This window comes from Emys orbicularis, chromosome 8 (genome assembly GCF_028017835.1).
Source record: "Emys orbicularis isolate rEmyOrb1 chromosome 8, rEmyOrb1.hap1, whole genome shotgun sequence".
Lineage (NCBI taxonomy): Eukaryota > Metazoa > Chordata > Testudines > Emydidae > Emys > Emys orbicularis.
Window position 1 is genome coordinate 76,185,716 of NC_088690.1, and position 17,041 is coordinate 76,202,756.

At 51.7% G+C, this 17,041-nt stretch overlaps 1 protein-coding gene across 1 annotated transcript; it reads left to right on the plus strand.

The window, feature by feature from the left end:
- The first annotated feature begins 2,085 nt into the window (after nucleotides 1-2,085).
- Nucleotides 2,086-12,568, plus strand: DND1 (DND microRNA-mediated repression inhibitor 1). The gene is made up of 4 exons (XM_065409980.1): nucleotides 2,086-2,109; nucleotides 4,615-4,732; nucleotides 10,988-11,449; nucleotides 12,087-12,568. The coding sequence occupies exons 1-4, from the start codon at nucleotides 2,086-2,088 to the stop codon at nucleotides 12,566-12,568; spliced, it is 1,086 nt and encodes a 361-aa protein (XP_065266052.1).
- Nucleotides 12,569-17,041: the final 4,473 nt, after the last annotated feature.

Consider the following 17,041-nt stretch of genomic DNA (forward strand, 5'->3'; position numbering starts at 1 on the left):
GAAGTTGCGTATTTTAGGTCGACTTACCTGGCTGTAAGGACGGCGGCGAGTCGACCGCTGCCGCGCCGCCGTCGACTCCGCTTCCGCCTCTTGCCGCGGTGGAGTTCCGGAGTCGACAGCAGAGCCATTGGGGATCGATTTTATCGCGTCTACGATCCCCAATAGATCTATTGCTACCCGCCGATCCGGCGGGTAGTGAAGACGTGCCCTTAGACATTTCCGCCCCGTGCATCCCTTCAGGCTTGTAGAATGTGAAATTGTTTACTTCTGAGACCATTCACCTAATCTTTGTCCAAATCCTCTCTCTCAAGATTATTCTGTAAAGCAGCTACAATGTTGAGTCTTAACCACTCCCCTTCTTCTGTTTCAAATCCTAATGCTAATTACATGTTTTTGTCCAAGGCTGGAATTTTCAAATTTGTCCAAATCCCATCAAAATTTAGTGGAAGTTGGATACCTAATGATTTGGGCTTTTTGGAAATACCCCAGACTGATTAGAAAGTTGCATGCATTGAAATGTAACCTAAATCACTTTAAAACAAATGTTGCATCTTCAGCAGACTGTCATGATTGTATACTTAAAAGTAAAACTCAAAAGCCCAGATTTTGCTTAAATTAATGAGAAAGCAGCTCCTATTTTTCTTTAAAGGTAAGAGTGGTTACATTTAGCACATTTTTTAAATGTAGGAACTGGCAACTACTTTCCAACTACCAAGAAAGAAAATTGCAGAGTTGCTACTTTCTCATGCATTTAAATGCATGCTGAATTATTAAAGTTATGTCAGGAAAACCTGAATTCTTATTAGAGTATCAGTATATGGGAGCTTTCACTGAGATAACTGGTAGTGTTACAGAGAGGGTGGGCTAAGGAATAAGGTTCCTAAGCAAATAGAACAGGATCCAACCCTGACATTTTTCTTTGTCACAAAACTTGCACTGACTTAAAAGGGCACCTCTGATTTAATAATACTTAACTTCAAGGTGCTACAACTGATCACTGCAGTTTTCCTTTAAAACTTCTGAACAAACCAAAGCTGTGCTGTGCTGGGTTGGGTAGGGCTGGAAGAGGCTATATTAATTCTGGGAGAAAAGAAATGAAGAAACTGTCTTCTCCATGAGCCACTTTCCCTGAAAAATCAGAACTGGGTGGGTTTGACTGGCTCTGGTGCCTGCTTTCTTTTCTGGAGAAGCTGGTTGCGAGTAGGTAGTTGTAAGTTTCTGCACAAAAAAATTGTTGACTCCTACAGCAAGGGCATCTGAAAGGACTGGGCTAGAGACAGGGGGGAGCATGACACTTTGCTAGCTGTGTTCACACAGGGCAGTGCACAAACCGCCCCAGAACATGTTGCCTTTTTCTGACCCTGCTAGCAAATGTAAGGACATTTCATTATCGTTAAGACAGCGCTGGTTCTTGAGCAGTCTCCATTCCTATTCAGTTCCCTTATGTTATTCTGCATCGTGTCAGCATCAAGCCCTCAAGGTTCGGCAGTAGCTGGGCCTGTGGCTGCCAGGGCATTGGGCTAGTAGTTGGGGGTTTCTGCAGCCATTATTTCTCATGGTCTTTCTCATTAGTGTGAGTGTCGGCACAGTAAGGAAGCTAATGGGGAGGGAGGGTGGTTCTGTACATAACCATCCTTCAGTGCTCTGGAACAGGAAGAAGTGACAGGTGCTATCCGCCTAGCTGCTGCATGTGGAGGGGATCAGCTGGGGCTCCCGTCCCACCCCTTCCGTGGGGAAACTGCCCGCGTGGCCCCTGCCCCCTTGCCTTGCCGGCAGACCTGGCGCGGAAGCCGCTGGGAGCAGCGCCCCTCTCCGCAGGCCCCCTAGGGCTGTAACTTTGTAGCGATGCCCAGAGACGGCGACTTCGCCTCAGCCGCTTCGCCCTGGGTGCCGGAGCGAGGTGCGCCGTCGGCGCCCAGGGCCGAGGCCGAGGCCAGCCCCACCCTGCAGCCCGGGGGCGGGGTGAACCCAGCCAGCGCCCAATGAGCGAGCCCCGATCGGGGCCACTGGAAGCTTCCAGGCCTGGGGAGGGTATAAAGGGGCGGCGGGCGCAGCCGCTGCTGTGAGGGGTTTGGCTGGTGTAGCATGGAGGGCGCGCTGGAGGCGCAGGTGAGCGCCCCGGGCTCCCCCTGCAGGGGCCCGTCTGGTTGCATGGTGGCGCGAGTGAAGGGGCCTGGGCTCTGGTGCCGAGCACGTTGTCTTGGGAACCCTGGGTAGCTCCGGACGCCTCTTGCTTCCCACCCGAGGGCAGGGGGAACCTCCAGCGTCCTCGGGCAGCGCAGCTCCTTTGGCTGTTGCGGCTCCTTCCTCTGGCACAGGGCTCTTGGAGCGGGGCTCAGCACTTCCCCGGCCCCAGGGGGGCCCGTCCCGTCGGCCGGCCGCGGAGCGAGCTTCGCTGTGAGCGGCTCCTCTAGTAGAGGGCAGGGCGGGGCTGCCGGGGCCCTCCTGGGGCGGGGGGCGCCGGCTTGGAGGGGTGTGCGGGGTTGTTGTCATCGCTGCTTTGGGGTAGTCGCTCGAGTGCTCCCAGGTGCTGTCCCTCTTGGCTCCGCAAACTGGCCCTGGGGATGGCGAGTGCCAGGTTCAGGGGCCCGGCGGAGCCTTGCAGCCAGTTCCAGCCAGTTTTGCTGCGGGTCTGGCCAAGGGGCCGAACTCCCTCCCTGGAGACTCCCCTAAACAGGCGCTTTGCGGAGAGGAGTCTGCCCCAGGGTCCGGGAGCGTTAATGAACTTGGATCCCCTCTGGGACCTCTTCTTTCACCCCCCCCCCACCCGTGGGTCCCAAGAGGCTGGGGTGGCGCCGTTGGCAGCGTGGAGGAGCCCGGAGGTTGTGTGCGCCCCGATGTGGGAGACCAGCGAGGCCGTGTCCAGTGATGCCCGTCCCCTGCGGAGGAGCAGGGGAGTAGGTGGAACTCCAGGAAGAGGTGGGGTGGGGCCTTGGGGGAAGGGTGGGGTCTGGAAATCGGCGCCTGTGCTACTGATCCCTCAAAGGCTTGGAGCCTCCAAACAATCAGAGATAAATTAATTTAACTCTCCCCAGAATTTAGCTACAAATTTTGGTTTTCATTATGTGTAAATGTCAGTCTGTTAAGGCTGCTTCGGCACGATCTGTTGTACGTTGATAGTTCTGGCACACCCACTGCCTGTTCTGACTGACACCCATTTCCCCAACTGCTCAGCTACCACTCCGTTCAGCTGGCTGTTGCAGCCAGACCATGTTTCTCCTCAACAGATGCAAGGTGCTTAGCTTTGGTGGCAGGGTGCTGCATTCCCAGATTAATGGGGGAAAACCATCTTCATAAGACACTCTTTTAGAGCCCCATAATGACAACCCAAACTGGGGAGGAAGCCCATCTTTAAAAGGGGAGGGGGAAGGTGACTTAAAATCTTAACATGCATTATGGCCATCTCTGCCTTTTCATGGCTGTGTTAAGCCCCTGTGAGGTGCCCTGGCATGTTGGATTCTGTATGCAGGGAGCATTGTTGCTGGTTTAGAGAACTAGAGAGTTTAGGGCCAATCGCTTTCCTGCTCTCTAATCTCTACCTTCTGGAAGGATTTTTCCTGCTTTAGAAAAACAGTACAACTAAATATGTACTAGCTGTAGAAACTAAAGTTGAGGCTTGAGAGCAGTCTCTAAAATGCTTGCTTACATTGGAAAGCTGCCCTGTATTAATGTAAAGGGTGACTGCTAACCCAATCTAGTTAGACTAGTGCAGACCCCTGTGTGGATGCACTTATTTTAATGCAATTTAAACTGACTTCTAATCACCTTAAGCTAAATCAAAACATGCTTGTTTTGAAACTGGAATAAGAGCCTCTACACAGGGGTTTGCACCAGTTTAATTAAAGTGGGTTTAAAAAAAAAAAAAAAACTTGAGTGAAACTGATGCAATGGTCCCATGTAGGAAAGGTTTTAAGAACTCCTTGTTTTATGGCATCTCCATACCCAGGAAAGATGCTGATGTCTCTTTGGGTGGGGTATGGGAGCTGCCACTTTACCAATTCTTCTCCAGTCTGTTCTCTCCAGCTGAGTTGCAATTTAAGTCTTATAAATGCAGCTTCTAATTGGAGCGAGTGAGTCTCACAGCAGTATGGTATTCTCTCCGGACATACATCTGGAATAGGATGCCAATCTTAGCATCAGTCTGTTGAGTTGGTGGCTGTCTGACTGCTTGCTACACCTTTTTATGTATTACTCTTTAGTTTTTCTCTAATACTGAGGTGTTTCTCTTGAAAACCTTCTGCAACCTGGGAGCTTCATAGGTCCTCATCACCATGGAGTGGGTGGGAGTGAGCTGATGAGGCTCCCTGCAACATGGGATCTACCATGGCTCCATTTAATCAGACTAGGTAGGTGAACCTTGACTGAGAAGAGCCACTGGAGGTCTCTGTGATGTAAGGAGTCTTGTCACATGTTCTCTGACCCTGGAGAATAAGAAAGCACAGTCTAAAGTTTTACATACCACTTGATAGTTGTTTTTGGAGGAGGGCTGTAAATGGGTGTCCGTCTACTGGTGGGATGGGTCACTGCTAACTCGCTTCCTTTGAAGGCCTCAGATGTGAGGTCAGAAATAGCCACTGGGACCTTGGACAAAGTGTCTGTCTGGTTCCTTGACAGATGTGGAGTGATGCTGTCAATCAGAACAATAAAACAGCCCTGTTGGCCTGGGTGAAGGAGACTGGCATCCAACTGGTGCAGGTCAATGGTCAGAGGAAGTATGGAGGCCCTCCCTCAGGTATGTAGACAGCTTTTTCAGTTGCTTTAGGCATAGAAATACAGTCACTCTACTGGTTCCAAACTGCTGAGTCCATTCACAGCTCCGTAGCGGGTAGCAATGAATGGAAAACCTAGATAAGTTTCCTGATGAGGAAGTGTGGTGATTTGGGGGCATCTGTACAATGTAAGCATTTTAATTGATATTGTGAAGCTGTTGCTATGAAAACTAGTATCACAAGTAAGTGTGTGTGTATTCCACCTCTGCTGGCAAGGAATTGTCATGTCTCTGCCAGACCAGGGACAATGTTGGGTTATTCGAACTCAGTGACGACTTACCCAGGGTGAAGCACATTGGGACACATCCACAGTACAAACTCTTGCCAGTGCAAGTTACATAGGTATAAAGCTGGTGAAGTTAGCATATCGCTTGTGCACTTGTATGCTTGGCTCCTTGCATTGGTGTTCTGCACGCTCACTAGGTGTGCCTATAATGATATGCAGTGGATAGGTATCCTGGTGTGCAACTCACTGCCATCCAGCTGTGTTTTGGCAGTGCATGGAGGAGCAGAAACAAGTTGCACAGGGGTGAGTGGAACTGCAGGGTCAAGTTCCTATCATGCAACTTTCTGCATCTCATAACCTCTCTACCCCATAATTTTTGCTCCTGTTTTGAAAGTCCTATGAACCCAGGCAGGGCTTGTCACTGTTGGCCATCTCTGATAGAAGCATGGAGTCTGCGCAGCTCTGCACTATTATCATGAGCGTTGCAAGCACAGGATACACAATACTTTTGGTATTTGTAGAGCCACAAGAAGAGTGTTGAGGGGTGTATTGGGGTGCTATGATGGAGCTCTCCATGGACTGCAAAGGGGGGCAAGCCTGTGTTTGAACATGTAGGCCCACAAGAGTCTATAGGGATTTTTGCTGCTGGAGAAGCTCCATTATATCCTGATAAGTCTGTCGTCTTTTCCTGCTGGGACTCCTGGATCTTTCTCCTGTCCACTCTATCCTTCTCCATACAGTCTGCAGTATTCAACCTCCAGGTCCTTTGTTCACAATCTGATACAGCTCTTGCTTGCAGGATCTTGCTCAGCATGTCATCTCAAGTCGTCCTCTTTCACCACCTTATCTGGCTCAGGTGTTCTGCATGTGTGAAGGGGGAACCCCTCAAGCCCATAACAGCTACAGACAAAGGTGACGTGGGGGGTATGCGGAGTCACATGCCCCATTTCTGCAAGCACCGAGCAGGGCCACTCCTAGACATTGTGGTGCCCTATGCCACCCCTCCACAGGGGGTGGCCCCAGGCCTCCGTGGGGGGGTGGGGTGGGGCTGCACCCAAGGTCTTTGGGGGCAGGGGGGAAACCGCCCCCCTAGCATGAACCGGCAGAGTGGGTTGGGGCTGGATTGTTCCACTTCCTGCTGCCCAGTGATTGCAGGACGGGCCTGACCCTGCACTCACAGCGCGGCGGGAAGTGGAGTGACCCGGCCTCAGCCTGCTCCCTGGGCTCCCAGACTTGGGGGGCAGGGAGGAACTACCCCCCCCAGCACTCACCGGTGGCATGGCTGGGAGCAGGCTGGGTTGCTCCACTTCCTGCTGCCCAGTGAGTGCAGGGCTCGCCCGACCCCTGCTGCAGTCCCCCGGCATGTAGCTCAGGGGAAGGGGTGGAGTGGGGTGGGGGATTTAGGGAAGGGGTCGAGTGGGGGCAGGGCTGGGGGTGGGGCTGTGGGGAAGGGGTGGAGTGGGAGTGGGGGCAGCTTTCCTGGCCAGGGGATCGGGCTGGCTGCTGGAGCAGCATGCAGCTGTGTAGGGCAACGTGGTGCCCCAAATTTCCTGGTGCCCTACATGGCTACGTAGTTTGCGTATGAGTAAGGATGGCTCTGGCGCCGAGCTGCGCTTGCTCTTCTTGTCCTGCCAGTGGGTCAAGAGGGGTCTGTCCTGCTGCTGTGCCTCTCCTTGGCATGTTTCTGGCTCACTCAGCCCCTCTCCCTGGCAGCTGGGCCCAGGCAGGGAGCAGAGGGGGCAGGATGGAGCCACTTTGCACACTGGGTGAAGGTGGCTGCCTCTGTGCAGCGTGGCTGCTGCCTGGGAAAGCCCAGCTGTGGAGGCAGCAGCGGCCCAGGACTGGCTGCTGGAGACAGGGGGCAAGCGAGTAAGAGGTGCCCCCCCGCAAGCCTATTTCCAGCTCGGCCCCTGTCCCTGGCAGCTGGGCCAAGGTGGGAGTGGAGGAGGTGGGCTGCTACTGCTTCCCCAGCCAGGCACTTGCTCAGGCAGCCATTGCTCTGCAGCTACCCTGAGCAGCCACCCTCAGCCAGTGGGAGAAGCGTCTCGGTCTCAGCCCCTCTCTTCCCAGCCTGGGTCCAGCTGCTGGGGACAGAGGCTGAGTGAGCAGGAAATATGCCTGGGGGGAGGAGGGGGTGGAGAGAGGTGCAGTGGGAAAAGGACAGTGCCCCCACCTGCAGGTAACTCTTGTGGGGAGAGTGTGGTGGCCCTTAACTGGGCTCAGGATTGGGGGGGGTGCAGGGGTTTGCTGGGAAAGATATTGGGCACTTCCTCTGCTCACCCTGAGTTTGGGGCATTGCCTGCAGCCCTCCCCCTGCTGAGGTGTCCACAAGGGTACAGGAGCTCTCGGAAGACACTGTGGTGCTGTGAGTTTCCCAAGGCAATGGGCCCAGCCCTCCAGGAGCTGGTGGGATTGGCTGTCCTGGCCCAGGGACATGGGGCTGCAAGGTTCCTCCCAGAGGTGACACATAGGGTGGTTATGTCAATCCCCAACCCACCCCCTCCCCATGCCTGCCCCCCCCCCAGTATGAGCAGGTACAAGTCCTGTCTGGCTACAGATAAAACCAGATTGACCGTTGGCCTCCCTGGCTTCTGACATGCCTGACAGTTCCTTCGCTTTCACATGGCACTGCTGCTGATCCCTGTCATTCTCATTGTCCTGTGCTACCTGCTCATAGGTGTCCATGTTTCTACAGCTGGATTGGAGCTATGCCTGCACAGCCTCTTCTCCCCACAGGCACAGGAGTTCTGATATCTCCTGTCCACTCCAGGCTGGAGCGTATGATCAGCTGGGCAACTGCACACAGCAATCTGCTAGGTGTGCTTGCCAAGCTGGACAGTCAGGAAAAGGCATTTAAAAATTTTGTGGGACTTCAAAGGTGGGGGTGGCTTCTGGTCTCTGAGTCCTGGGCAGTGGAGATGACAGTTGAATGTGTCAGGCATTGTGGGACAGCTGCTGGAGGACTGTTAAGGTCTACATAGGTAATGCAGGGTCTACACTCGCACTGTCACCCTCTGTATGTCAACCATGGCTCAGTGCTGCTCGGGGAGCTGATATTACTATGTTGGTGTAATGGAGACCTTGCATTGGTGGGAGACCAGTTTACACATACACGCACAACTAGGTTGATGCAAGGCAGCTTATGTTGACTGAACTTTGTAATGTAGACCAGGCCTGGGTGTGCTCCAGCTATGAGAAGATACGCCCACCTCTCTCTGAAGGGATGGGGGAATGGCAGGAGTTGAAAGTTGTCAAACACAGAACAAAGAGGGTCCTGTGGCACCTTTAAGACTAACAGAAGTATTGGGAGCATAAGCTTTCGTGGGTAAGAACCTCACTTCTTCAGATGCTGAAGAAGTGAGGTTCTTACCCACGAAAGCTTATGCTCCCAATACTTCTGTTAGTCTTAAAGGTGCCACAGGACCCTCTGTTGCTTTTTACAGATTCAGACTAACACGGCTACCCCTCTGATACTTGACAGAACAAAGAGGAGGTGTTGGTGGGATGTATAAACTAGGAAAGGTCAGGCATAAATGTACAGGCGATATGTTGGGCAGGAGGGGAGGGAGGGTATGGATCAGCCAAGGACCGAGAAGGCAAGCTGGGCTGGAAGTCGCCATGCAGGAGAAGCAGTCCAGTGTGTAGAAGTCTGATGAGGCCAGGGACCCTGCTTAGCTACCTGAACAGAGTTGGTCTGCCAAGGGCAGGGTGAGCTAGTGAGGGGTGTTGCAGTTAGGAGGTTTTCTAAATGATCTGTAATCTGAGGCATGGTATATGCTACTGTTAGGTCAGCAAAGAGTCCTGTGGCACCTTATAGACTAACAGACATATTGGAGCATGAGCTTTCGTGGGTGAATACCCACTTCGTCGGATGCATGTAGTTAGGTCGACATTAGGCAGCTTACATCAACCTAATTATGTCAGTGTCTACACTGCAGCCTTGTCCCACCGATGTGAGTGCCCCACTACACCAATATAATTCCTCCACTGCCACGAGAGGTGTAGGGTTTATGTTGGTGTAATTAGGGCGACAGTGTCTGTGTAGACACTACGTTCTGTACATAAGCTGTTGGCTCTTGTCAGTTGACAAGAAAGCTGGGCAGCTAGAGCCCAACTGCCTCTCTCTCCCCGGAGAGATGGGCAGCTGGACCCTACTCCCGGCCGGGAATGTTGGCTGTCTGGCTGTCTTGTCAATTTTATGGCTCTGGAGCCGGGAGCAGGGACGTGAGAAACCCCAGGTGGTTTTCCCCTGCTCCTGGCAAGGAATGGGGAGGCAATTGGGCAGAGGGGGACCTCAGTTTCCTTCAGGGAGCTGCCAGCAAAATGGAGAGACTAGGGTCTCAGCTCCCCACACTGCCCCTTTTAGGTCAGTGGAAGCGCTTCTGGTGAGGATGTGCACCACCAACCCAAGGAGAGTAGTGTAGATATGCACCACCACAGTAATTACTATGGTGGTTGTAAGTCGACCTAATAGAGGTTGACTTAGGGTATGTCTACACTATAAACTGGAGTAATTTTCTCTATTAAAGATCAAGGATGTGTTAGACTTCTGTGCAAAGTCTGTATGTGTTAAGCATTCACTCCTACCACTTGAGCCCTCAGAGGTACCGAAAAGACTCATGCTTAGGGCCCTACCAAATTCACAAGTGTGAAATATGCATCACAGACCATGAAATCTGGTCTCCCTGTGAAATCTGTCCATTGTAGAGGGGGGGGGGGTCACGGTATTGCCACCCTTCTGTGCTGCCTTCAGAGCTGGGCGGCCAGAGAGCAGTGGCTTCTGGGCAGGCACCCAGCTCGGAAGGAAGCGCCACAGCCAGCAGTAGCGCAGAAGTGAGGTTGCCGTGGTATGAGGGGGGTTGTCACTTTTTGTGGGGGCAGGGCTGGTCTTACAGGTGGGTTATATGGGCAACCACCCAGGGTGATGTGGTTGGGGGGCACTGTGGTCACCCTGCTCCACATACAGCCAACCCAACGCCCCCTTAATCTCTGAACCCTGGCCCAGAGCTGGGGGGCCTCAGCTGGAGGCTTCTGTGAGGGGAGCAGGGTGGATTGCTTTAAATCGAGGCCTTTGAAGATCACTGATCCTCAAGTCACCAAGTGAAAGCCTCTGTTTAAATACTGATTTTAATTAACTTTTCCATTTGTGCTTCAGTTCTTTTCTAAAGAAAGGTGCTGTCTTATTGGTTGGTGTACCCATTAAAACATGTTTCTTTATGACTAAGTAGAGCCTTGACACTAGATTGGTGCATCTTTTTGCTACATGTATTTAAGCAACTTTAGAGCTTTATATTTTCAGAGTCTTAATTGTATGTTTTTAGTATGTTAGTGAATGGTAACTGATATATGGCTTACTTACTAGATAATTAACTTTTTGCTCATGATTTGTCAAGCTCCATTAGGATGGTAACGGGAATTTAATTAAACACAACAGCATATAATTTTTTTAATAAAACATTTAATGCAGTACATGACCTATTGTGCCATATTTCTAAAGCAAAATTAGAATCAGGGGAAGACATCTTTCCTCCTATAGAAAAGCAGCCTTTAATGCCAAGTTTTTGATAGCAGCTCATGGATTTAACATTTTTTATTTAAATGTTTTAAGCAATTATTTACTCAGATTTCATTATAAACAGGTTTACTTATAAAAAGTAATTTTTTTTTTTTTAATTATTATAAAGTAAAAAAACCTTTTAACATTTTTATCGCCCCTGGATGAGAGGGTTCCCCCTGTCCTCTCCCACTGAGCAGGACGGCCTTGCTTTTTATCCTTTTGGATCTGCTCCAGCCTGTCCTGTGTGCAGAGCTGGTGTCCAAGGCCCATTGCCTACCCAGGATCCTTCTGCAGATAAGGGATAAGCTGAGGCCTGGTTCACTTTGTGCCCTGGGGGCACAGCCTCTTGTCACACTGAGTTTCAGGGAAGCGCGGTTGTTGGAGACTAGGTGTCTCTCACAATCTTACTGCTTGGCTTTTGTTGTGTATCTGCAGGCTGGATTGGGGAGCCCCCTCCATCCGGCTCAGAGGTATTCATTGGAAAACTCCCTCAGGACATCTATGAAAACAAACTAATTCCTCTCTTCCAAAGCGTGGGCAAGCTGTACGAGTTCCGCCTCATGATGACCTTCAGTGGGCTCAACCGTGGCTTTGCCTATGCCAAGTACAGCAATCGGCGCAGTGCGCAAATAGCTATTGCTGCTCTGAACAACTTTGAGGTGCAGAAGGGCTGCCCCATCATGGTTTGCAGGAGCACTGAGAAGTGTGAGCTGTGTGTGGATGGCCTGTCATCCTCGGTGGAGCAGGGCCAGCTGCGGACACTGTTGCAGGAGGTGACCACGGGGGTCCTGAACATCTCCCTGTATCCCAGCCCCTCCCGGAAGGGGGGACAGCTCGCAGTGCTGAAATACAACTCCCACCGAGCTGCGGCCATGGCCAAGAAAACTCTAGTGGAAGGTACTCAACCTCTGTGGGGAGGAGCGGGCCAGGGCAAGAGGAGTCAGAATGGCAGGGGCGTTGCAGATCCCACAAGTGGCAGTGGCTTCTCTGGGCACTAGTCTGGGAGTAGTGGGTGCATGTATCTTTTGGTCTACTGACGTCTCTTGTCCTGACAGGCTGGTATCGCCTTAAAATGGCAACACTGGTTGCCATCTTGTCCCTTTCCATGTCCATTTGGATGTTGCTTTTGTTTGTGACAGTTGATTGCCCCAGCTATCCTGGGGTATAAATCACCAGGGCAGAAAGGAGAGCTTGAAAATGACAGCAGAGCTGTCGCTGGTCCCTCAGGCTAGATGAGTTTGGGGGTGGGGTTTTCTCTAGGTTAGGCCTATATCTGGTAACCTGTAGCCATTGTCAGTGTAAACCCAACCCAGAACTGCAGAGAATTATCAATAGGATCTCACTGTCTTGTATCCAATACCTTTGTGTGTGTGTGTGTGTGTGTGTGTGTGTGTGTGTGTGTGTGTGTGGAGGAATCTGTGTGCATTTTTACTCCCTCTTGCTTTCTTGCCTGTATCTTGCATTTACCATCCCCATTCTCAGCACCAGGAGCACCAATGCTCTGAAACTGAGACCTGCTTCCTCTTGTGCATAGGTAACTTGGGCCTGTATGGAGAGGAAATTGAAGTGGATTGGCTGAAAGTAGACATGAAGCAGAAACTCCGTGCCAGCACAGAGAGAACCTTCCCAGAAAGCTTGCAGCCTGGTGGCTGCAAGAGTGGCAGTCCGAGCCAGACGCCTCGTGGTGCCGTGATGTGCCCTTTGCCACAGGCATTCTGCGTGTTAGACTACCTGAATGCACTGTGCAAGAAGCAGCGGCTGGGAATCCCGGTGTTTCTGACTAAATGTGTCCAAGCGAACCCTGACGGCTGGCTGCGGTTCTGGTATCAGGTGGTGATTCCAGGTTACCCATCCCCCTTCAGTGGGTTTATGTGGATCAAACGTGATAAGTCTGGCTTGAGTGGACATGACAAGGCCAAGAATGCCATAGCGCTGCAGCTGCTCAAAACTTTGGGTGAGTCCTTGCATGGCTCTGCAGACGTCTTGGGCTTTGTTCCCCTCAGCCTCAACAGCTAGGGCATTAAAAACCCAGTGTCTCAGTTATGGGGATGCTGTTGGACCGAATTCAGCCTGGTATCTTGACCCTTTTATGTAGGTTTAGGAAAGAACCATAGAAACACTTGCACATTCTTTCCACTGGAATGCCAGGGGTTGATAGATGGTCCTCTTCTGCATGCCCAACCCAGCCATTGCAGCTTTGTCCTTATGCGTGAGACACTTCCGGTAGAGTTAGAGACCAGGCATGAACGGCCCAGAGTCTGGCTAAGGGGGAAATTCCGAATGAAAGTGAAATAAGCCAGCGAGGAGGAAGATGAAATTAAACCTTGAAATAATTTTAATCTTGGGAACATCTCCTTGCTTGAGGGATTTCCTGCTCTCCAGGTTAGGGGATGCTAGTATCTCCTGTTGCCTTTGGGATTGCAAGGGTGGGGAAGGGAGCAGGAATCAAAGGAATGTGAAACTCCTCCTGCTGGAGGGTAGGTGAAATGCTACCCAGTGGAGTGACTCTGGGTTATGGGCTTCCTGTGCTAGCACTCCAGTGGCTGGAGTGTATTGATGAGAGCTGAAGTTGAAGGAGGAGCTGTGAGCTGCAGGAAAGGCTGGGTAAATGGTCTATTTGGGAAGGGGAGGAGTGGGCTGTCTGACTGTTCAGCTCTCTGTTGTGTTGCATATGGCTCTAATTCTCTTTTCCTTCCCCAACAGGGTGCCCGGTGGCATAGGCTGGATGTTTCCACAGAGCCATGCGCTTGGTGCATTGGCTTTGCGTTCCTGCGGGGAGGAGGGATGGGGCTGATGTGCTGATGTTTTGTAAGCTGGTTTTACAGGACGTGGGCACTGAGCGGAGGCTGCTTCTGGTCCCTGTTTGTCTGTTTTTGTGTTTTCTCTCAGATGTTTGTTTGACACAGATTTGTTTTAGGTTTTTTAAATGTTTTTGTTCTCTGCTCTGGTGTGCCCAGGTGGGTTAACCCAGTGAGATGGGGGGAGGCGGATGTCATGGGGATTCCCACATACCATCGTAGAAGGACAGGCTAAACTGTCCAGGCAATGAAGGACCCCATCTGCATAGGTCTTGGGGTCATAGAGGATGCATGCTGGGCAACTGGGTGAGTCTGACCAGGCTCAAAGATTTTTCTTTTGTTCTATTTGGGTTTTATTTGTATTGAAATACACCTGCCAGCGTGGTAGAGGGGGGGATGTACAGTGCTCTTTGGAGAGGGTCTGGGGAACTCCCTGTTATTAGACTGGGCAATTAATGACTGTCCCTGGCATGTACAGCACAGAGCTATATTGTTAGCAAGCCCTGCAGGTGCACTGAGCATACCTCTGCTTCCCCCACCCCCATCTGGGGGAAGGGCTGCTCTGTTTAAATTCCTGGGCCTAAATCTTGTTCTCTTGCCTTTTTGTTTGACTTATTTTGTTAAAGGTTGTTTACTTTGTTTTAAAAGCTTGGTTGAGTTTCTTATTGTGGCCTTGGCCAGTGAGGTCAGACAACTGTCCTGTGAAGCAAGGAAGAGCATGGGACTAGTGCTGGGTGGGAAATACCCCCTGCAGTGCTGCCTGTTCCACTGGCCTAGGCGCTGTTTGGAAGAATCCAATGTTCTCCATTGGAAACATCCCTCCTGGGCTGAGTTGTGAGCGGAGGCCTTTCCTGAATCCTGCTAGTGCCTAAGTAGGGGAGGGTCATGGCCGCCATGCTGATGGGAGCTGTTTTTAATGAGGAAATGGTGACCACCTCTCTGAGGCACCAAGGTATTTATGAGCAAGGGACTGTAAGGAAATGGCATTTGGGGTTCTCTGGTCCCCAGTGGCATTGATAGTCCATGCCGCTGTGTATGAATGGTCATTCAGACTCTGACTGAAGGGTTGGGAGGTTCTATTAAAGTAGCCTGAAAGGCAACTGCTGTGTCCTGTCTTCTCTGGAGTATGGTGCCAACAGCCTTTTGGGCCCCCCATATGTGGAATGGATCCTACCTCTGTCACCAGTGTTGGCTTGGGCTCAGGGAGAGGGGTCCTTCTCCACTGCTGGAATGCTGAGTTGCCATCCTGCTGGAGCAGAAGGGCTGGTGGGCTTCCATGTCAGCAGCTACACTCTTCCTTCCCCAAAGCCAGGCCAGTGAGGTCCTGTTCTAGAGTATCCTCTGGTCTAGCCTCTGGCTGCCTAGTCCCTGCCCCCAGCAGCATGAGCTCTGCTCTTCCCACTGCTTTATCTCCAGCACTGGCCTGTCCGCTCACATGGCGTTTGGGCCTTGAAAAGCTCAACCTCATCTCTCCATTAGCTAATGCCTGGGGCTGGCAGGGTTAGGGAGGAGCTGCTGGGGTGTAGGGAGAGTTGCTGGCAGGGGGCAGCCACTGCTGAAGGTAAAGTGGAAGCTTAAATGCTTCAGGGAGCAGTGGCAGGTGCTCAGCCTCACTCCCGGTACTGAGTGTCTCCAGGGTCTGTCTGCTGGTGAGCTGCCCTGGCCTTAAAGAACTTGGGGAGGGGTGGCAGAGGCTCTGCTCCTGAGCTGGAGCTTGCAGGATTTTTGAGAGGGTTTTGGGGGTGACTGCAAAGGCTCAGCTAGGAGTGAAGCACCTGCCTCATGGTGGCTGCTCACGTCCTCTTGAGAAACCAACTGCCCCTTCCTTGGGAGTTCTCAGTTCAGGACAGCTGCACCCATTTCCTCTCCTATGCTCCACTGTGGGCACCTACTTAAGTTCTCTGGCTTCCTGCTGTCACCTCATGGTGGTGGCAGAGACCAGTTTGTGTTCTCCCTCCTGGGGGAGGGGGGTTCCATGCAGTTCCCTGCCTGTACTGTGATATTCCCAGCAAGCCAAACTGCATAAACTGGCCACTGTCTGTGCTTTGCTTCCTCTCCACTGCCTATGCCCGAGTAACTGCCTGCAGTTACACCAAGCTGTTTTTAAGCAAGTACATTTATTCTTAATGTGAAAACTTTTTGAAAACACTAAAAGAACCTCCATGCAAGGTACAGTGCTTCCTGGAGCTCATGCCCACTCCACCCTAGGCCCCTGCTAGCTGTTACAAATTCAGCATCCACAAATATCCCTTTCCCTCTGTTACTAGTTCATAGCTGTCTGATTCAGAACTAGAGCCCAGACTGGGTTGATTGGCCTTTTTATTGATGCAGCTCAGGCCCTTGATCTCCAGCCTCTGCTACAGGTAAGCAGCAGCCTAGCCTCAGGGCCTATGTCTGGCAGGCTTGGTTTTGTGTAAGGGAATTTGCATTAACCCCTCCAAAGTATTTCCCAGGAAACCCACTTCACATTTACGGTTCCAACCTGTTCATTCTCATCTGCCACCTTGTTCAATCTAGTCCTTGAATCCCGCAGCCTCACATCACATGTTCCCCAGTACAGAAACTCCCTTAATTCAATAAGGTTTCCCAAGGATCTGCTGGCGATTGCCCTCTGTCACATTTCCCCTCCCCTCTTTTGTCAAGCTCTTCTGCTGTTATGAGACTAGGGGGTTCCCCCTCTCTTAGTGGTAGGGGGGTGGGCAAGGGATGTACACTGGCATCCTTTGGTGATAAAACAGCCCAGCTGGGACACAGTTTGGCTACTCCATACTGATGAATGTGCTGTCTATGGTGTGGAAAGCCCTGTTGGAGGGCTTGGTGTAGGAGAACCAGAGCAGAATACTCGCCTCTCTGGACTCCCTCCCCTCATCTCTGCCCCAGCTCCTAGTGCCTTCCCATGAGGGTGACCTTTCCCCTATCCTTCCTAGCTGAGTGCTTTCTGGAATGGCTTGTAAACTCTCCATGCAAATGGCTCTTGCAGTTAAGGGACTGTGCTCTCTTTTGTGTGACTCGCTCCTGCAGGGGTGGTGTTGCCTTGTCTCTGTCCCAACCTGTCAGGGTGGTCACAGCTGTCCTCTGCATGAACTGGTGCAGGTAACTGTGTGGTCCCTTGGACCAGTTTTGTCAGAGCAACTCTTCAGTATGTCTCCATGTCTAAGTGCTGTTAGGGCTTGAGATGATGGGAACCACTGGCTTGAATGAACCTGCTCTGGTTCTGTTTTCCACCCTACCATGTGCTTAAAATTCAATGTGTTGGCACCCAAAATCACTGGTCACTCCTGGAATTCCAGGCCTAACTTGACACCTTTTTTTTAATGGGGCCTGACTTTGGACAGGCTGATACCAGGTAACCACACTGAGCCCTTGTACTGCCACCCACCTGTCTGTCACTGGTTTCTGGAAAGGGAGGGAGTAGAAACCCATCCTAGGCCTAGGGCAGGAGAGGAGAGAAAGGGCTGTGTCCAGGCCAGAGCAGCTTGGGACAGTGCGCAAGGCAAGCTGCAGCAGAGGACATACTGGTGGTTTTTCCATGGTGTACAAAGCCTAAGTTTCTCCCCGCCCCCTTGTCTTCTCTCGCCTCCCTCCTCCCCCCCACCCCCAGTATCAGGAAAGCTACAGCCAATGCAGGAGCAGTCAGCTATATAGTGGAAGGTTGGGCTTTTTTAAGCCCTTATGGGAAGGGCCAGATATG